Source organism: Dreissena polymorpha, chromosome 1 (genome assembly GCF_020536995.1).
Source record: "Dreissena polymorpha isolate Duluth1 chromosome 1, UMN_Dpol_1.0, whole genome shotgun sequence".
Classification (NCBI taxonomy): domain Eukaryota; kingdom Metazoa; phylum Mollusca; class Bivalvia; order Myida; family Dreissenidae; genus Dreissena; species Dreissena polymorpha.
In genome coordinates, this window is record NC_068355.1 from 150,649,096 (window position 1) to 150,671,367 (window position 22,272).

General features: G+C 36.0%; 1 protein-coding gene across 4 annotated transcripts in view; it reads left to right on the top strand.

The window, feature by feature from the left end:
- The window catches only part of LOC127855790 (protein retinal degeneration B-like), an 83,582-nt gene extending 74,538 nt beyond the window's left edge, over nucleotides 1–9,044 (top strand). For all 4 annotated transcript variants that reach the window (XM_052391609.1, XM_052391604.1, XM_052391624.1 and 1 more), the window contains 5 exons: nucleotides 549–691; nucleotides 6,153–6,302; nucleotides 6,650–6,833; nucleotides 7,919–8,047; nucleotides 8,324–9,044. In XM_052391609.1, coding sequence (XP_052247569.1) covers nucleotides 549–691; nucleotides 6,153–6,302; nucleotides 6,650–6,833; nucleotides 7,919–8,047; nucleotides 8,324–8,668 — 951 coding nt within the window. In that variant the 3' untranslated portion in view covers nucleotides 8,669–9,044. The remainder of the gene's footprint in view (nucleotides 1–548; nucleotides 692–6,152; nucleotides 6,303–6,649; nucleotides 6,834–7,918; nucleotides 8,048–8,323) is intronic.
- The last annotated feature ends 13,228 nt before the right edge of the window (nucleotides 9,045–22,272 follow it).

The following is a 22,272-nucleotide window of genomic DNA, read 5'->3' on the forward strand; positions in this document are numbered from 1 at the left end:
AAATGGCCAAAAATGAGCTTGTCGGGGCCATAATTATGTTGTTTATAGTGAGATTTTAAAATCATTTGGCTCTTTTGTTCACCATCATGGGACGGTGTGTCGCACGAAAGAATTACGTCAATATCTCCAAGGTCAAGGTCACACTTTTAGTTCAAAGGTCAAAATGGCAATAAATGATCTTGTCAGGGCCATAAATATGTCATTCATTGTGAGATTTTAAAATGACTCTGTACATTAATTGTGTTCACAGTCATTGGACAGCGTGTCATGTGAAAGAATTCAAGAGTGCAAAGTTCAAAATGGCTATATATTATAATGGCATAATAATTCTTAAAAATCGCCATAAATTAGATTCTCTTGTTTTGTAAAGACAGCATGCAAAATAGTCTGTGTCAATGCGGCACCTGAGGGTATACGTCACGTTTGTGACAAAGCTCTAGCTTTCAAGTTAATTTTGCTTACCATGCTGTAGTGTATGGTATAAAAAAAATCCTATGGTCCAACCTATTTCCATTTCAAGCAACATTATGTCTGTTATATCCCTGCAGACGGACATTCATGTGATGTCTGGAGCTGGTGAGTGGATGTACATGGGCACAGAGATGACAGACGGACATGGCCGCCTCTCCTTCACGATCCCCGAGGACAAACAGCTGTGTCAGGGCATTTACCCAGTCAGACTTGTTGTCAGGTATGTGCTAAACATTGTAGATTATCTTCTCTGACACTTTGTATCAGATAAAATGTTATGTTATGGTGGGGGCTGCACATGTTAAATTTAACTGTAAGAAAAAGTTAATTTGCCCATCATTTGTATGTTTTAATGCCCCCTCCCCCCCTTGCTTTCGATGATGAGGAGGTATATTGTTTTGCTGGATGTCGGTCAGTCCGTCAGTTGGGGTCACTAGGTCTCTGTTATAATAAGTGTGAAAATTGTTTCCAATCAGTGACTTGTCAACCAATTAACGTATTGGGTTGATACTTTACATGTGCATTGGCCTTGGACAGTAGATGACGCCTTTTAAAATTGGGGTCACTAGGTCATAGGTCACTGTCACAATAAGTGTAAAAATCGTATGCGATCAAAAACTGATCATAGAATTAACCGATTGGCTTGATACTTCACACGTGCATTTGCCTTGGCTGTTTGGGGGTCACTAGTTCAATGGTCAGGGTCATTGTGGCATTTAGTAATAAATTGGTTTCCGTTTGATAGGATTGAGTGATGGGTGAAAAGGCCCTGTTTTGGGTGCATCTGTCTCCAATCGTGGAGCTTTTGTTTTGATATTTTGTCTGAGAAAATCTGAAAGTTTTCCATGGTTTTACTATGATTTTTAACAGTCTGACATATTATGGAATGATTGTGAGTAATTCTGTGTTTTAGAGATTGTGTTCTGGGCCATGGATGAAATTTGTTATCCATGCAAAATTCAGTTTAATCAGATATATGTTTTTGGTTTTGAGTTAACTAAAGAATGTTGTTGTTTTTTAATAAATTAATGTAGGGCAATAAATAAATGTAAAAAGCAACAGAGATGATAAAGTAGGACAAACGTCGACATAATTTACGCATTTCAATTGACTATTTATCTTTATATATATATATATACAAAAAAAGATTTTCTATTTTACAATTATTAATGTTAAAAAGATGCCTTGTAACCAACGTGAATGTGCTGTTTATTTAGCAAAAAAGAAGGAGTTTTATTAGAAATGGGTAAAGGTAAGTACACTTAGGGACGTTCTTATGCAACACGTATTCAAATCAATACAGGTACTAGTTTGTTTAATTAATTAATTCATATCAAGGACAAATGCAATTCCAAAGAAATTAAGTTATTATGCCCCCCTTCGAAGAAGAATGGGTATATTGCTTTGCTCATGTCGGTCGGTCGGTCGGTTGGTAGGTCGGTCGGTCGGTCCGTCCACCAGGTGGTTGTCGTATGATAAGTCAAGAACGCATACGCCTAGGATCATGAAACTTCATAGGTAGATTGATCATGACTCGCAGATGACCCCTATTGATTTTGAGGTCACTAGGTCAAAGGTCAAGGTCACGGTGACCCGAAATAGTAAAATGGTTTTCGGATGATAACTCAAGAACGCATACGCCTAGGATCATGAAACTTCATGGGTAGATTGAGAATGACTTGCAGATGACCCCTATTGATTTTGAGGTCACTAGGTCAAAGGTCAAGGTCACGGTGACCCGCAATAGTAAAATGGTTTCCGGATGATAACTCAAGAATGCATACGCCTAGGATCATGAAACTTCATGGGTAAATTGATCATGAGTCGCAGATGACCCCTATTGATTTTGAGGTCACTAGGTCAAAGGTCAAGGTCACGGTGACCCGAAATAGTAAAATGGTTTCCGGATGATAACTCAAGAATGCATACACCTAGGATCATGAAACTTCATGGGTAGATTGATCAAGACTCGCAGATGACCCCTATTGATTTTGAGGTCACTAGGTCAAAGGTCAAGGTCACGGTGACCCGAAATAGTAAAATGGTTTTCGGATGATAAATCAAGAACGCATATGCCTAGGATCATGAAACTTCATAGGTAGATTGATCATGACTCGCAGATGACCCCTATTGATTTTGAGGTCACAAGGTCAAGGTCACGGTGACCCGAAATAGTAAAATGATTTTTGGATGATAACTCAAGAATGCTTTTGCCTAGGATCATGACACTTCATAGGTACATTGATCGTGACTCGCAGATGACCCCTATTGATTTTCAGGTCACTAGTTTATTCTGTTTTCACACTGTCCAGTAAAGAGACTTACAAATTGAATTTTTGACACATGTTAATTCATAATGATGTATAAGCCTTTGTTTCTGTGCCAGTAAATACTATGTTTATGGAAATGACGTGAGAATTCAACATTTAAAAAACCAATGTAATATGATATGTAATATTATATGGCAACAGGACAGTTGTGATTTGCTGGGTCAATTCTATTTAGCTTGACCATCCAAGCGGTTGATAGCTTTGACAAACTGGTGGTCTGAAACATTGAGAAAATGTCACGATTCACTGACAATAAATCAAACATGTAATTCTTGCTACGCAACTTGCATTTAATTTTGTCAATTCAAATTATACATAAAAATATATAATTAATTTTTAATCTGCTTGTTAATTGAAAAACAGCAACACAGTTTGTATGTATAAAACAATGTTAATACATAAATAGGATCAAGCATATTAAAATATCAACTTAGATTTAGTTTCCTTTACTGTACAGGATTTGTAAAGTTAGGTTAATATTTGTGTATTGAACAAAAATAACAACAGTGTAAAGAAAAGTTAATTTGGGGATGTTCTATCCAAACCCTGAGAGTTCAGATTTCCTCAAATGCCAAGTAAAGATTGTAAATTTCAACCCACTGGTCTGGTTAGTTTTCAGAGGCACATATAATTAACTTTTAGGCTTAGTGTCTCATTTGTACATGCATTACTGTATTAACTCCAAATCAACTAGTACAAGTGGTAGGCCAGTATTACATGGACTGGTGTTCACTGTTTACACAGTTTCACAACCCCATATGATACTGGTCAGTATCTTGGCAAGTGGCCAAAGTTGGGAGTGGAATTAATGGTCTATTACATAACTGACTTCTGTGTGTGGTAAACACATGATACTGGTCATGTGGTCAAGTTGCACTTATATACATTTGCCCAATACACAACACTAGCCATGGCTATTTTTAATCAGATTGCATTGCTATCTATGGTGGTCATTGACTAGGGGAGTTAACTGCTATAAATAACATGTTTCATTACCATTAATAAATAAAACATATCAAATTGTGTGCACGTTTCACATATTGTCAAATAAGTCAAAATGTGTGAAAGGAATCCAAAAAATCATAGACTCAATCATATAATGGATATAATTGATTAGTATAGGTCCTGATTGGTTTTTGCACTATTAATTGGATACATTTCACAGGTCATTGACATACAGTGACAAAAAACATATTCACACAATGGCTGTCACTACAACGGAGAGCCCATATGGGAGGCATGCATGTTTTACAAACAGCCCTTGTTTATATACTGGTTCACAAATATGGTCACCTCAACAAGAATGGTACATGCATCAAAACTACTGAAGATTCTTATTCCAGGACATGCTATAAATTATATGTTGTAACCATGTAATTACACTTGGAGTCTTTTCTAACGTATGTCGTGTACAAATCAATATAGCTCCCTTATTTTAGAATGGATTTTTTTGCAATATGGACTCAGACTAATTCAACACATACCTAATAATTCTTGTAAATTCAATTGAAATTTATCAACATTAAAATATCAAACATAACAAATGAAAAAAATATTGAAAAAGTAAAATTCTCAAATTGTACTTGGTAAAATAATGATGTGAAAAGTAACACATCTAAATGACCGACTGGCTTGTAACATTGCGCTCATACGAGCCATTTTTTTTCTAATTAATCATTATTGTTATGTTTTCCTGGTGTAAAAACCCACCAAGAATGATGAAATTGACATTACATTGGAATTATATAGCACGCTGTACTACACTTGATGACTTTTCGAAGGCAGCATTTTTATGCCCCCCTTCGAAGAAGAGGGGGTATATTGTTCAATCTTAAATATCTCAGTTATGATTAGATATTTTGATTGCACATGTGATCATTTGAGTACAGTGTGTGCAAGCAAAATATTAAATCATTCATCCATGACAATAGCATGCTTCTGCAAGTGGGTAAGGTAGCATGCAACATGAAATTTTATTTTAATTTTCCTGAAGCATCAACCCACGTAACATGAAGAAATTAAAAAAAAAAAAAGAATCATATCGCGTTTCACCATTTTCACATGCAAAAGATGAAACCACACCTACCCTCGTTCAAATGCGCCTGATTGTCACAGATGAATGATTTTATCGTTATCTTGCACAGAATATAGTCACATAATCACAATTATCACATGTGAAATTTTTAATCAAAATCTTAACTCATTACTGAGATATTCAAGTTTGAAGTATTGGGTTAGAAAAGTCTCCAAGTGAACAGATATATAGTGTTGTTCTTTGTTCAAAAAGACACTTGTATTAAATTTGAATAGCTTACATTTGCTGTTACTTAGAAAAGTATTCAAGATATTTCTTAATATAAATGGACATCGTTTGTGATTTACTTGTAACTACATATAACCAAACATAGTAAGTATTTGCTAGAAAGGTTATCCTATGATAAGGAATGCCCTCGATAGAAACACCCTTTTTTCTGACGATCTGTATGGAACACTTTTGTGTCTTCTACATATTGTATAAATGAAATGTAAAAAACATTAAATTTGAATGTTTTAGCCTGTTTTTTAATGTCCAATCTAAATCGCATGTGCCCTTTGTTTTTCTGAAACTTGCCTCCTTTGTTTATCAAATTATGGCAGTATGCAAAAGACATGAGGTAGTTTCAGAACCCCAGGTTCAAGGTTAGCACCAATATGGCAATCCATTTGGTTTCAGGAGAATAGCCTTATACATTTCTGGGCAAGATTCGAAATGGTTATCTACCCACTACCTTAGATTATTCATTATTAACATTTTTGTTTCAAACTTGATTCATATATAGTTACTCATTTGAACCCCGTAACTGCATGCAAAAGTTCTCAATTAAAATCTTATCGTTTAAGTGAGCAATTCAGCATTGAAGATGACTGTTACATATTTGCTTTGGAATTGATTGGTTTAATAGTATTGCCAAAACATGCATATACAGAAAATTGTATATCCAAATAAAAATGTTCATCTGAAATACTGCTTTGTTTGCCAAATATAATTATTTTGATTTGTATAATGGCTTTTAAGAAAAACAAAACAATAAATGTTAATCAAGCAGCATTTTCTTAAAAAAACAAATCTGATAAATGGCTGAATATATTAATTTGCTACAATCTATGTGCTTTTCAAGTAATTAAATATGAGCAACAATTGAAGGTGGAGCAAATCAATATTTTATCTCATATATAAATGTAAATCAAGTAAGGAAATTTCTTATTCAAGCCTTGATCTTTATTATTCAAAGAATAAGATTTTTTTCTAATTCGTCAGCACAAGACTGTAAGGCTGTCCCTTGAGTATTGCGCTGCCTCCTATATTTGCAGAGTGGACCATACGACGGCAGACCTGTTCCTTGCAGTGCTGCCCCCCAAGACAGAGACAGTGATCTTCAGCATCGACGGCTCCTTCACTGCCAGTGTGTCCATCATGGGAAAGGATCCTAAGGTTAAACCTGGCGCTGTTGACGTCGTCAGGTAAGATTTAAGGCAGTGTGATGACAATTGTATTTGTAAATGTTATGGCATTGATAAGATTTTCAGTAAAAACTTGTAGTGTAACAATTGTAGAAAATATTATTTATTCGTCTACAAAATATTGGTTGATATAATTTATCACAAGTCAAGCACATGTAAATCTTAAAAATTGCAATACCATAATCTTCATCAGTCCTGCAGCATGATTGTGCATCAATGGGATTCTTATTGACACAAGTATTTGAATATAGAATACAAATTTTAATCTGGCATTGTAATAAATACCGGTATGCAAAATTACAATTAGTATCATTGTTTATATGAGTCCAAGTCCATGCTCAATGCAGGCGCTGGCAGGAGCTGGGTTACATGATCCTGTATGTAACGGCCCGGCCGGACATGCAGCATACCAAGGTCGTTGGCTGGCTGGCACAACACAACTTTCCTCACGGGATGGTCGCATTCATGGATGGCTTCTCTAAGGATCCACTCAAACAGAAGTTCAACTACATCAAGACTCTACAGAAGGACGTATGTGTTTATTGTCCCCTAGCGGTGAAACCGGAGGGGACTTATTGTTTGTGCTCCGTCTGTCAGTCTGTCTGTCTGTCCGTCACACTTTTCTGGATCCTGCGATAACTTAAAAATTCTTCATATTTTTTCATGAAACTCGAAACATGGATAGATGGCAATACAGAGATTATGCACGTCATTTTATTTAGTTCCTATGTCAAGAATTATGGTTGCTATGGCAACAAATAAAAAAAATAAAAATTTACTGACAATGGTGGAGTTTCACCGGTAGTGTAAAATATTGCTTGGCAATCTCTTGTTCAGTATGCTTTTGTGAAATATTTTTGAAATAATTATATTATCTATCGAAGTATCAATGTAAAGCATTCATGAACCTTTTTTTTACGTAAATCTGTTGTTTTAAAACTGTTGTGTCATTGTAAATCCCCTGCCACACAGCAGGAGGGATATTATGGGAATGCCCTTTGTCTGTTTGTCTGTTGCACTTTTATATCCACTCCATATTTCCTGTGCCCTTTGACAGAATTCCATTATTCTTGCCTTAAAAGTTAAGAATATTGTGTCGATTTGCAGATTGTGTGGATCAGGCATAACAGTTCAAAGGCAAGGTCAAATTTTAAAGTAAAATATGTCTTTTTTTGTCCACTTTCAAACTATATCCTTTGAAGGATTTTCATGAACATCGGTCCTTAAGACGATGTGCATAAGTCATGAGTCAGTCACCCCAGTTCAAGGTCAATGTCACACTTGAAGGTCAGCACTTCAATGGCAAAAGCATCATGCAGAGGAAATACATATCACTTCACTGTCAATGAAACAAATGGAGAAAAGGTACCAATCAGGGTTCATGGAGATAAATCATTTCATAAGGCATCATAAATATTTCAATATTCACAATATCTTTTTATAACAATTACATTAAATGATGGACACTAATTTTAAATGAATGTTCACACATTTATAACCATTCCAAAACAAAAAGATGACCAAAACTGCATTAACTGAAGTCAATGTTGCTAAACTTGCATAACTTCAGTTCAGTGTTTTACTTGTATACATAAGAATGCTATCTCTATCCATAGGCCGAGTTGTCATTGTGTGCTGCGTACGGCTCCAGCAAGGATATCAACGGCTATCGGGAGCTGGGTCTAGACAAGACCAAGATCTTCATTGTGGGCAAGTCCAGCAAGAAACAGCAGAACCTTGCCACGGTAAATGCCCCATATATTTAAACAATGAATGATACATCCGTTCCTTTGACATGAAATATAGAATATTTAAGCATAATAATATTGTTTAATTAAAGCTTGATTTTGTTTACATCTTGAGAGTTGTTCTTACAATAATGAGTCTTCTTCATGGGCGAAAAAAAACATCAAACCAAAAATGGATCAAACTCATGGTTTTTTTTATTGCATGTTGAACATAACATTTATTTTAACATGTAATTATAGTTAAAAAAGATTCATCGATCTTGTCATATTCAGTTCATCAGTGATGGTTACGCCGCTCATCTAGAGGTGCTGATGACCCCAGGTGGCTCCCGGCCGGCGAGTGGCAATGCTGTGTTCCTCCTGCACAAAGCCTGCTTCTGCCTGCCCTCAGCCAACAAGCGTAACTCCAAGGCCCGCCAGTCCATGAACCTCAGCCCGTCGGGTAGCCAGAAAGACGGGATGTTCACCCGCCAGGAGAGCCATGCCTCCCAGACGCTGATCACCGTCGGTGAACAGGGAAACACGCTCCTCCAATCTGTACAGCCCAGCTTTGGTGCAGCCGTAAGGGCCCGCGGTACATCACCAAGACCAAAACTCTTACTTGATAATCTTAAATAATTTGAGCTGTTAATTTTGTATGACTGTTAATTCTATTGTTATAGTTTTAGTAACTTTACACTTTTCATATCTTTTCTATCTACATAATTGTGTTACTGTTAACTTAGTGTTTTGTTTCATGGCAGCTGATGGTCTGGGAGACAAACTCTTTGCCAAAACTCTCAATACGCACAATATGAAATCGCAAAATATTGTGTTAATTCAGAGCAATAAATTATACTTGTATTACACATAATGATTGTTTACCAATTGAGTAGTTTGGGGGAATGAAGCCGTCTGGAGAAAACCACTTTTGCATGGTTACCCAAATCAATGATTACAATTCTAAAGCACTTTGATGCAACTGGCAGAGCTTGTTAATGCATGTACATGCCACCATTTATTTGATATCAAAAGATACTTTTTTTAAAGGGGCTGTTGTACAATAAAATTGCTAAGGTAAATATGTTGCAATTTTAAGTTAAATATGGAAATAGTAAGGCATAATAGCATTTCTTCTTAATGAAGGTTCATGTTTTATTTGCTTTTCGAAGTCAAATCAAAATGTTGTCAATTACAAATATCAACCATTCTTTCATTGTGCTAAATATGTGCATGGAATAAATAAATACCTTTCTAGCTCACCTGAATGCTCAGGTGAGCTTTGTCCGTCGTCCGTCCGTCCACATTTGTTCATAAACACTCTAGAGGCCACATTTATTGTCCGATCTTCATGAAACTTGGTCAGAAGATTTGTCCCAATGATATCTCGATCGAGTTCGAAACTGGGTCATGCTGGGTCAAAAACTAGGTCACTAGGTCAAGAAAAAGAAAAACCTTGGAAACACTGTAGAAGTCACAATTAATGCCCAATCTTCATGTAACTGTGTCAAAATGTTTGCCTTAATGATATTTTGGTTGACTTCAAAAGTTGTTCCGGTCCGTTGAAAAACATGGCCGCCAGTGGGCGGGGCAGTTTTCCTTATTTGGCTATAGAGAAACCTTGTAAACACTCTAGAAGTCACAATTTTTGCCCAATCATCATGAAAATTGATCAAAACATTGGTTTTATTGATATCTTGGACGAGTTCGAAAATGGTCCAGATCGGTGAAAAACATGGCTGCCAGTGGGCGGGGCATTTTTCTCTATATGTACATAGTGAAAACATGTGACCACTCTAGAGGTCACATTTTTGGCCCAATTTTCATGAAATTTGGTCAGAACATTTGTTTCTTTGATACAAGAGTTGATAGTGAAAATTATTCCGGTCAGTTGAATAAAATGGCTGCTGGGGGGGGGGGGCAGTTTTCTTATATTTATTTAGTAAAAAAAGCTTGTGAACACTCTAGAACTCACATTATTTGCCCAATCATCATGAAACTTGGTGAAAAGATTGGTTTTATATATATCTCAGAAGAGTTCGCAAATGGTCCTTATCAGTAAAAATACATGGCCGCCAAGGGGGTGGGGCAGTTTTCCTTATGTGACTAGAGAGAAATCTTGTGATCGAACACTTTAGAAGTCACATCTTTTGCCTAATCATCGTGAAACTTAGTCAATACATTGGTTTTATTGATTTCTCGGACAAGTTGGAAAATGGCTCAGATCGGTGAAACACACTTTTTAGCTCACCTGATTGCTCAGGTGAGGTTTTAGGATTGGTTTTTGTCCGCCGTCTGTAAACACTCTAGCATTCACATTTCTCAAGCATTCTTTATCAAAGTTACTGAAAGATCTCAAGTTTGGTAATGAGCAAAATCAATTAATTAATGTCATAATTATAGCCCTTAGATTGTTCAAATTTTCATTATATTATACAAAATCCTTGTAAACACTCTAGAGGTCACAATTTTGTTTCAGATTTTATAAATCTTGGTCATAGTATTTATTTTTGTAAGCAAATTTTGATGTTTGGTAAGGGCTCAAAATATAGGTTACCAGGTCAAATCTTACGAAAACAAAAACACTCCATATGTCAGTATTTTGGTTCAATAATGATGAAACTTGACCAGGATGTTTGTCTGGACAATATCTAGGTAAAGTTTGACATTTGGTAAAGATTGAATAAACCGACTCCTCTCAAGTGAGCGAACTAGGGCCATCTTGGCCCTCTTGTTAATGGGTATATACTAAGAACTTCAGAAAAGATTTTTACAATCAAATTATTCTAATAACTAATGAAACTATTAGAAAAATATATAACAATATTTTCTTTCTTCTTAAATGTTTTTAATATCAAAGAAATATTGTTGAACACATTATGTCTTGCATATATCTGGCAAGATCCCTTAAATTACAAAAAACATGGTTAACTTGCTTTACTTGCTCACAAAGATTAATTTTATTTGCAGAATACTGGAATCTGCATTGACTCGTTTACTTATAACTTGTTTAACTTACATGGTTTTAGATATTCATATTTCAGCAGTTTGTTCAGACATTTGTTAGAAGTTATATTATTAAAAAAATGCAAACAGATGTGTGTGAAATGTTTTTCATTGCTTGCTTTTCTGCACAATTACATTTTTTGCAGTCACTGGATAACTCTTACTAAACACTTTGTGTAAATAATCTTGCCAGATTAGCCTGTGTATTCTACTCTCTTTTTGTATAGACTGGATTCTACTCTCTTTTTGTATAGACTGGATTTTTTGTTTAGAAGAGACTTCCTTTAAACGAAGGATTCCATGAAAAATGGTAAATGTCAACCCAGAATCACCTGTGCGGACTGCACAGGCTAATCTGGGGTGATAATTTAGGCACATTAATTAAGCCAGGTTTTCACATAGTGCGGCTCATTTGTAGGTATTTTGGATTTTGTGACACATTGGACCCAAGGGCAATAAACTTTGTTGCACTTCTTTCAACTCTGTAGCATGTGTTGAATCTGCACATGATATGTTGCATTGTTGAACCTGCAAAACATCTGGTGCATTTGTTGAACCTGCACAAAATCTGGTGCATTTGTTGAACCTGCACAACATCTGGTGCATTTGTTGAACCTGCATAACATCTTGTGCATTTGTTGAACCTGCATAACATCTTGTGCGATTGTTGAATCTGCACAACATCTGGTGCATTTGTTGAACCTGCACAACATCTGGTGCATTTGTTGAACCTGCACAACATCTGGTGCATTTGTTGAACCTGCATAACATCTTGTGCATTTGTTGAACCTGCACAACATCTGGTGCATTTGTTGAATCTGCATAACATCTGCTGCATTTGTTGAATCTGCACTTGTTTTCTTTTAAGAATTACGCGATTGCATATTGTGGGTGGGTTTAGTAAAAACAGTATAATATACATCTATTTGCTAAGATAAGTCAATGACCAAACATAGTTGATATTTTTAAATCATAACTGTTTTTCTCTTTTTCAGTGCAAAATTGTACTATTCACTTAATAGAATATTACTTACATACATTCATACAAAGCTTTTTATAAAGTATTATGAATTTCATGAAACAAAGTATTTAATGTTCCGCTTTTTGATGGGTACATAAATATAATAAATATAAGTGTACTACATTCAACATACATTCATGTAAAATTATAATTGTGTTATAGTTAAAGTATTTTACAACAACAAAAAACTAGTTTGTTCAATACAAACTAATAAGTGTTGAATATAAGTATGTATATCATTTAACATACAATATTGCACATAAGAAAATTAACTATTAAGTGCTGAATTGGATTGTATACGAAAACTGATAATGTAGAGTTTACAACAAGGACAGCAAATAAATATGTAATAAGCATTATTTATAATATGTGTTATGATTATTTATGTCATTATATGATATGTCAGTAATTATTTTAAATCATAAGTGTCACAAGCATGTTGTTGTATGTTGTCTTGATAATTTTTACTGTTTTGTATTTATAATGATCATTGCATTTGATAGATAAACCTTTGGTTGAATAAGCAGGAAGAGTTATCTGTGATTTGTTGGCAAGGATTACGTTACTTGTTACGATATTACCACAGTGTAGACTTCTATCAGTAATTTCAAACTTAGTATAGTTATTCACATTTCAACTTAAATATGTTTTGTCAATATGTGTAAGTACATCAAAATGCTCTAAAGATATACATCGCAGGTGAAAACCTTTGAAGGAATATACTGGTATGTGTTTTATAATTTTGTTTTGTGTTGTTGCTATTGTTTCCACGAAGAAAACAATGGCCTCCATGTTAGTCAACGACCTATGATGTCTGTCTTATTTCTGTCTTGTTCTTACCCAGAAAGTCTGTCTATTTTGCATATTGCCCCTATATAGTTATATAACATTTTTATAATAAATCAATCTTATGGACATTTATAATATAACTTCTATAAAAAAAATAGTGTAATTGCTAAGTGACTCATTGTTTAAAGAAATTGATACACAATGTTGCAATGTTATCAATGCATTTGAAATTTTGATATGTTACAAAAAATGTTTTATTTAGAATCGTACAATCATAATCAAATTGCGTTTTTTATGCTGTTTTCTGCCTTAACATATTGTAATGAAGTACTTGTTGGTAATAATTCAACAGTTTTGTTCTGTTTTTAATATTATTATTAAGAAAATTGTAATTTTTGTTAATATTATATTACCTATATATACCAGTCTTATAATACAAGAAGCATACTTTTTTTTAAGTTTACAAGGTGCTGCAAACTTAAATATTACATAAGACAAAATCTGATTTGTTTTATGACTTATTCTATATGCATACAGTTTTATATATATATTTATTTGGTTTAGATTCTATATGCATACAGTTTCAATATATATTTTAATTGGTTTAGATGCTGCATTGTTGAATTTCATAAAAAAATGTTATGATTTTTTACAATCCATTTATTTTTATGGTTGATTATTTTGTGCATGACACACTGTATGTTATAATCAGATATGTTAATGATTTATTTGTGTGAATTGTTACATTTAATCAGTATATGATTATTTCTTATTAATAAATGTATATAAATTTGATATATGTGTCAATACATTTATTTGGATGTTTGTGAATAATTTGTTGTATGTATGAATATTTGGGTAAAGGTGTGAATATGTGTGTGCGCCTGTGCATCATGGAGGTAGTCCTGTTTGTGCGTGTAAAGTGGAGGTAGTCATGTATGTGTGTGCAATGTGGAGGCAGTCATGTTTGTGCGTGCAATGTGGAGGTAGTCATGTTTGTGTGTGCAATGTGGAGGCAGTCATGTTTGTGCGTGCAATGTGGAGGTAGTCATGTTTGTGAATGCAATGTGGAGGTAGTCATGTTTGTGAATGCAATGTGGAGGTAGTCATGTTTGTGTATGCAATGTGGAGGTAGTCATGTTTGTGAATGCAATGTGGAGGAAGTCATGTTTGTAAATGCAATGTGGAGGTAGTCATGTTTGTGAATGCAATGTGGAGGCAGTCATGTTTGTGCGTGCAATGTGGAGGTAGTCATGTTTGTGAATGCAATGCGGAGGTAGTCATGTTTGTGAATGCAATGTGGAGGTAGTCATGTTTGTGTATGCAATGTGGAGGTAGTCATGTATGTGTGTGCAATGTGGAGGCAGTCATGTTTGTGCGTGCAATGTGGAGGTAGTCATGTTTGTGAATGCAATGTGGAGGTAGTCATGTTTGTGAATGCAATGTGGAGGTAGCCATGTTTGTGTGTGCAATGTGGAGGTAGTCATGTTTGTGAATGCAATGTGGAGGAAGTCATGTTTGTGCGTGCAATGTGGAGGTAGTCATGTTTGTGAATGCAATGTGGAGGCAGTCATGTTTGTGCGTGCAATGTAGAGGTAGTCATGTTTGTGAATGCAATGTGGAGGTTGTCATGTTTGTGAATGCAATGTGGAGGTAGTCATGTTTGTGCGTACAATGTGCATGCAATGTGAAGATAGTCATGCTTGTGCGTGCAATGTGGAGGAGGTCATGTTTGTGCGTGCAATGTGGAGGTAGTCATTTTTGTGCGTGCAACGCTGAGGTAGTCATGTTTGTGTATTCAATGTGTAGGTAGTCATGGTTGTGTGTGCAATGTAGAGGTAGTCATGTTTGTGTGTGCAATGTTGAGGTAGTCATGTTGCAATGTGGAGGTAGTCATGTTTGTGTATGCAATGTGGAGGCAGTCATGTTTGTGCGTGCAATGTGAAGGTAGTCATGTTTGTGAATGCAATGTGGAGGCAGTCATGTTTGTGAGTGCAATGTAGAGGTAGTCATGTTTGTGAATGCAATGTGGAGGTTGTCATGTTTGTGAATGCAATGTGGAGGTAGTCATGTTTGTGCGTACAATGTGCATGCAATGTGAAGATAGTCATGCTTGTGCGTGCTATGTGGAGGAGGTCATGTTTGTGCATGCAATGTGGAGGTAGTCATTTTTGTGCGTGCAACGCTGAGGTAGTCATGTTTTTTAATGCAATGTGGAGGTTGTCATGGTTGTATGTGCAATGTAGAGGTAGTCATGTTTGTGTGTGCAATGTGGAGGTAGTCATGTTTGAGTATGCAATGAGGAGGTAGTCATGTTTGTGTATGCAATGTGGAGGTAGTCATGTTTGTGTATGCAATGTGGAGGTAGTCATGTTTGTGTGTGCAATGTGAAGGTAGTCATGTTTGTGTATGCAATGTGGAGGTTGTCATGTTTTTGTATGCAATGTGGAGGTAGTCATGTTTGTGTATGCAATGTGGAGGTCGTCATGTTTGTGTGTTCAATGTGGAGCTAGTCATGTCTGTGTGTGCAATGTGGAGGTAGTCATGATTATGTGTTCAATGTAGAGGTAGTCATGTTTGTGTGTGCAATTTGTAGGTAGTCATGTTTGTGCAAGCAATGTGGAGGTAGTCATGTTGTGTGCAAGCAATGTGGAGGTAGTCATGTTGTGTGCAAGCAATGTGGAGTCATATTTGTGCTTGCAATGTTGTGGTAATCATGTTTGTGCGTGCAATGTTGGGAAGTCATGTTTGTGATTGCAATGTGTAGGTAGTCATGTATGTGTGTGCAATGTGGAGTAAGTCATGTTTGCGCGTGCAATATGGAGGTTGTCATTATTGTGTGTAAAATGTGAAGGTAGTCATGTTTGTGCGTGCAATGTGGAGGTAGTCATATTTGTGTGTGCAATCTGGAGGTAGTCATGTTTGTGCATGAAATGTGAAATTATTCAGTATTTGACCTGCATGTCTAGGTAAGACATGTAAGTTTAATTTTGATTTTTCAAAAATGTAGCAATTATTGTAGGACTACATAGAAATTGTTTCCAGATGCTGTAAGAACAATTAACATGACTCATAAAATGTGACTACTTCAAGATTTATTTAAAGATATTTAATATGTCATGTAATATGATCATTTTTAGCTCGACTATTATATATGAAATATATATAGTGGAGCTATCCTACTCACCCCGGCGTCTGCGTTAGCATTAGCGTAAGCGTGCAAAAGTGAAAGTTTTCGTACTTCCCCAAATATTTTCTTTGTCCCTTGACATATTGCTTTCATATTTTGCATACTTGTTTACCAACATGACCCCAACCTATAAACAAGAGCAGACAACTCTATCAAGCATTTTGTCATAATTATGGCCCCTTTTCCACTTAGAATATGCAGCAAATATTAAAGTTTGCGTACTACCCCAATTATTTTCTTTGTCCCTTGACATATTGCTTTCATATTTTGCATAATTGTTTACCAACATTACCCCAACCTATAAACAAGAGCAGACAACTCTATCAAGCATTTTGTCATAATTATGGCCCCTTTTATACTTAAAATATGCATATTATTGATAAATCTTTGTTAAAGATTGCGTACTACCCCAAATATTTCCTATATCCTTTGACATACTGCTTTTATATGTTGCATACTTGTTTACCAACATGACCCCAACCTATAAACAAATGCAGACCACTGTATCAAGCATTTTGACATAATTATGGCCCTTTTACACTTAGATAATTGAACATTTTGCTTAAATTGCCATAACTTCTTTATTTATGATCACATTTTATTATTACTTTGACAAAAACAACACTTACCTGAATACCACAATGGATTCCACCCAAACAATACCCCACGCCCATACCCAGAATCTCTCCCCCTCTCCAACCTCCCCCCCCCCATTTTTTTTTATAAAAATCATCTAATAAATTACCCCACCCCACATTATACCCCCTCTCACCCCCCCCCCCTTCCCCCCTACCCCCCCCCCCCCCTTCCGATTTTTTTTATATTTTTTTTTTCCTTTTTTATTTTTGAAAGATCGTCTAATAAATTATTGAATATGAACAATTTCCTCATGATGGCCTACGTTATACTGTCAAGCACTCGAATAGTCAAGCGTCCTCTGACAGCTCTTGTTATTGAAAACCATTAATTTAATATGCAATAATAAGTTTGCATAGAACAAACCAGCACAACAGATTAACCGTGTTATTAGCTTATGCATAAGTTCATTACAGTTATAAAACGGAATATGCAGAGGGTTATTGAAGGTATTTGCCCAGCAAAGTAATGTAAAACATCAACCTTTATAATATGGGTCGCATAAAGTTAAGCAGGATGGTTGCCCGACACTGTAGTTTATTTTCTGGAAAGTAACATGCAGAGAAGTTATAAATCAAGTCATACATGTCTTTCTTCAAATAAACTCCATGAACTTAATAATCATCATGCAGCCCTGTACTCACCTCTGCAGCATCACGTTTGAACTTTGGATTACTTTTGACGGGCAGCCGCAAGGTCTTTTAATCGTGGGAACATAGAACCATTTTTGTTTCACGAAAACACGTTACATTCCCTTATGCAACAATTAGTACAATAATTACATATATTTTCATTCTGAGATATCAGTCCTGTCGTGTAACTTGCACGATTGTCGAGAGGTTTGTTATGACACAGCAAGGACCTGTACAAACAAACTCAAAATCACCCGGAAACAGGGTCATCGCTTTGAATAGCCGTAACTTCATTAATTGTGCAGCGATTTCCATGAACTCGGTCTTATTCAACGCAGAAATGAATTCCCTTTCTGAAAATGTACATATCTTGTAATAATGTTACAAATGCTGGGTCCAAATTTAAGAAAGAATACCATACACAACTCGTGTGACCTACTCGTCATTAATCAGACCCGATTAATGAATGAAATCTTCAGGCGTAAAGTATTGTGTAATTGTTTGCTGTAAACTTAAATCTGTATAAATACACAAAATGCACGCGACGCGCGACAATTATCGCCCGATGATCTACAACGGCATTCTACATAGTACTTACCTCTCAACGATCGAGAAATGATACGGAAACGACATAAACGTTCAAATCTATTATAGGACTTGGTTTGGTGCGTTCGCTTGAGCAGCTAACAGCTCGTTAATTTAAGGGGTATTGTTTACTTTTCTGTCAGACTCCCGGAAAAGAGCAGTGTTGTTAACAAAAAGTGTCTTATAACTAAGAACTGGCTGACTCTAATTCGTGGATGCAATATGGCAACAACCAAGTATTTAACTGTATATGTCTAATTACTATATCAAATATGAAATATAAGAGTAGTGCGAAGTCATAAAGTCAATAGTCTACATATATGAACCCCAGGCATGACTTTTCCCACAGGAACAGTGCGAACGTGTATACGGGACCACAATATGTTTTACATGTACATACCAAATGCGAAAACAATTTAGATTTGCTGTTGCAAAGGAGATTTGTAAATGCCAATTGCTGTACATGTCTATACAATGTGACCCAAGAGTGTTCATGAAATTCGAACAATCGTGGTAAAATACCGCTGGACCACGGAGCGTATATTGACAGGAGATGAATCGAGTATTTGACCCTTACTGTAAATTCAATTTTATGCAAAATTAATCATCCGATTTTATTGGTTTATACGTTATATTGTTGATTATTAATTCTTCTTTAAAAAAATATACCTTTTAGTATATTTCCGTTGTTATTAATGGATATATAGCGCTTTAAACACAAAAATAAACATTTTATGTTTTACCCCCGCGAGTTTAACCGTGTCGTAACTAAGTCACGTGACCGGTAGCTATCGATGAGCGTACATTGAAGCGCCGAGGTTATACATTTTGATGCACCCACTAACGTCTTTTTTTAATTATACTTTCATTTCTCGGCCGATTTTGACAAATTATATATCATTAGAAAGCCTACGTTTCGTAGTTTTCAGATATTTAAATGTATATGAAGTTTTTTTTTGATTTGGGCAGCCCGGCGAGTTATAACTTTAACTTTTGCAAATATCATACCGTTTTAGAATCTAGATTTACGGTTAACATGTTCGTACTTTATACCGATTTATAGCTTTTATATTTGGAGTTCAGTTTTTAAAACTACATCTTGCTTAGGAGAAACGAATTCTGCACACGATAGTAAAAAAGGGTTTAAAAATGAAAGTAAATAAGGAATGAAGGCGTACGAAAGTAGCGAGCGATCCTAACGCACCGAACGTTTGGATTTTTAGAATCTAGGTTGACATGTTCGTACTTTGTACCGATTTGTAGCGTTTATATTTGGAGTTCAGTTTTAAAAATTACATCTTGCTAAGGAGAATAGAATTCTTTATACAATAGAAAAAAATGGTTTAAAAATGAAAGTAAGTAAGGAATGAAGACGGAAAAAAGTAGTGCGCGGTCTTAACGCACCGAACTGATGCTACGGTCTTGGAGCTTATGCTTTTGTTAAGATACCGCCCATTTAATTTCCTTTGACATTATTATTATATTTTTTATGGAATAAATTGAAATATTTGTTCTAGAAACATATCAATTAAGCTAATTATTATTGAAGCTTAACAAATTAACGATTACAGCTCTTGTTTATAACACAGACCGGTGTTAGTTTTATGTTCGTATATAGCGAACCCTCTTGATATTTTTCGGCTTTGCATACTTCAAATGAAATGGGTGTCAAAACATTCATCGTTTGTTGTTTATTTACAAAGAGGTTATTATGTATAATTATATGAAAGGTTATTTACCTTAAACTATCAATTAATTAAAATTATTTATAGATTCTTGAAAATCCCTGTCGAAAAATATCAAGAATATAAAGTAAAATTTAAAACAGTTATAAATACATTAAGTGTAGTGCAGTGCATGCTTCATTAGTCATTTCTGCCACGGTATATACAATTTACATGATACTAGTGATATAATAATGTTTATAAAAAGTAGCAAGAAGCCAATGTCGACAGTTTTTGTTTGATGCTATTCATACTCCATTATAACTGTTGTTAAAAGTGTAAAACTATGTTCATCGTTTTAAAGAGTGTTATGGCTGAAATGTTTTAAACATTAAACGAGTTAAATAATCTTATAAATGACCATTTTCAGAAATGTGTATACGACTCATCGTAAAACTGTTCCTGTCCTAATAATGTTGTAATACTATTACTTTATGAGTGTGTGTGTGCGTGCGTGTGTGTGTGTGTGTGTGTGTGTGTGTGTGTGTGTGTGTGTGTGTGTGTGTGCGTGCGTGCGTGCGTGCGTGCGTGCGTGCGTGCGTGCGTGCGTGCGTGTGTGTGTGTGTATTGGTAGCTTATTTAAAGGTCCTTCCTCCTCCTTCACGGAGTGATTATGGTCCGACCTTATACAATCAAAGGACGCCCTTTTTTTCACCGCGCGCTGCGCCACCTTTATGGCCGCTCTTGCCGTCACAAGCAGTCGTCTTAATCCCCGAGACGGTTTCCCCAGTGCATTGAGCGCACTGAGTACCGCCGCCACGGGGTCCCTCTATAAGGCCATCCCTCGATGTTCTAGGGTGTATCACGTCCCAGGTCCGCCCCGTATGTCCTCCACACTAGTAAGCTCGCTGTCCCGCGGCTCCCGTCCCTCTTTTGGAAGGTATAGTGTGGAGCTACACTATCCTCTTTGACCTTTGCATACAGATTGGCTCGGGCCCCTGATCCTCAAGGTCCGGGAGACAGCGTATCCCCGTCGATTAGCAGCGGTTGACTAGACCGCTGCATCTTCGAGGAGACAGCAAACGTAGCTGTGAAGAAGACGTCCAGCTCGAGGGTGGAGGACTCAGCTGGATTAGCAGAGCCGCCCGTAAAAGTTCCCCTCTATAAGGAAAATTGTTCAGGTGAGAAAATCTTCAGCGAGTGACTCTCGCATCGGTCGCGACGCGCACGCTCCAGCTGCTGACCGAGCATTACTTTATGAACGCGACAGTCGCCCTTTTATAGGCGATATCTCGCATATAAAAGGATGACGGTCGAGTTCATAAAGGGCGACGGTCGCGTTCGTGAAGGGCGACGGTCGTGTTCAAAGGGCGAGATATCGCATATAAATAGGCGACTGTCGCATTTTATTTTTTTGAAAACTCGACAGCGATATTTGAACAGTAAAAATACCGCGTGTCGCCGCGACTGTCGCGCAAAATATCGAGTATCGCTTCGTGCGTCGTGTGTCGCGGTCTAAAATTATACCGCGATACAAGAGATTCGGACAATATAGGCGATATTTGAATAATAAAATATCGTGCGTCAAGGCGACTGGCGCGCAAAATATCATGCGTCGCTTCGTGTTTCGTGCTTCGCCCTTTGAACGCAAGACACGACACACAAGCATACCATATTTTATTAAACTCGTCCAGGAAATTCGTTAGTAAGCTCGCCAAATGCTCGCTTTCTAACAAAATTCTTCCACTCGTTTAATAAAATATGGTATGATATGACAACTCGTGCCAGATCCTCTATATATGTATGATCACATTTGGCATTATATTTGTATATGTTTTATTGTCAAAAATATAGGGTGCAAAGAATGTGAGCTGGGATGAAAATGCGGGGATTTCCTTAAACAATTAAACATATTAAAATTATTTAAAAAAACGTTTACTTAATTGTCCATGCCATAATTGCGCCGTATAACGCGTTATACGTTAACGTAATAACACAATTATGCGTTATAGCGCATTCACTATCACTGTTTTCCTTTCTTTTTATTTATACTTATATAATGTTAATGGTAGAATATTTCAACCACAAACATTTGTAAGTCAATTACACTCATCTTTTATCTGAAGTCTTATTTATTGGTTTTTGCCCGACAACACAACACTCATGTTATATATTTCGAATTTAACCGGTAGCACAGTTTGAATCTGTAATAGGACACGTTTTCTCCCTTCATTCAAAGTTATGCCCTTTAAATGTAAATTACCGTACTTAAATATGTATGTCCCTTAGTTAAATTGGATAAAATATTTTTTTTATAATATGGTGTGGTCTCTATATAATTATTCACTTGTATATTTTGTAATTTGATGTTAAGATACGTTACTATTGTATAACTGTTATGTTTACTTATCATACGAGATACGTAAGGACATGATACGTAGTAGAGAGACGTGTTTACGTCTGAGTTTGTAGTGTAAACGTGATTGTAAATTGGATTCGAGCTCCTTGGCGCAATCCTGAACGAGAGTATTGTGCGGTATGTTTATAAATTATAACACGCTCATAAATAATACGGTAAAAATAAAATAGAAAATAGTCTATATTTTGGTTTCTTAGTTCTTTATTAGAGTTGATCCCTTAACGCCTTTAATGTGTAAGACATTGGAACCCGAACTATTACAAATCTCTCACCAACACGGCCGTATTTTGAAAAACCGATG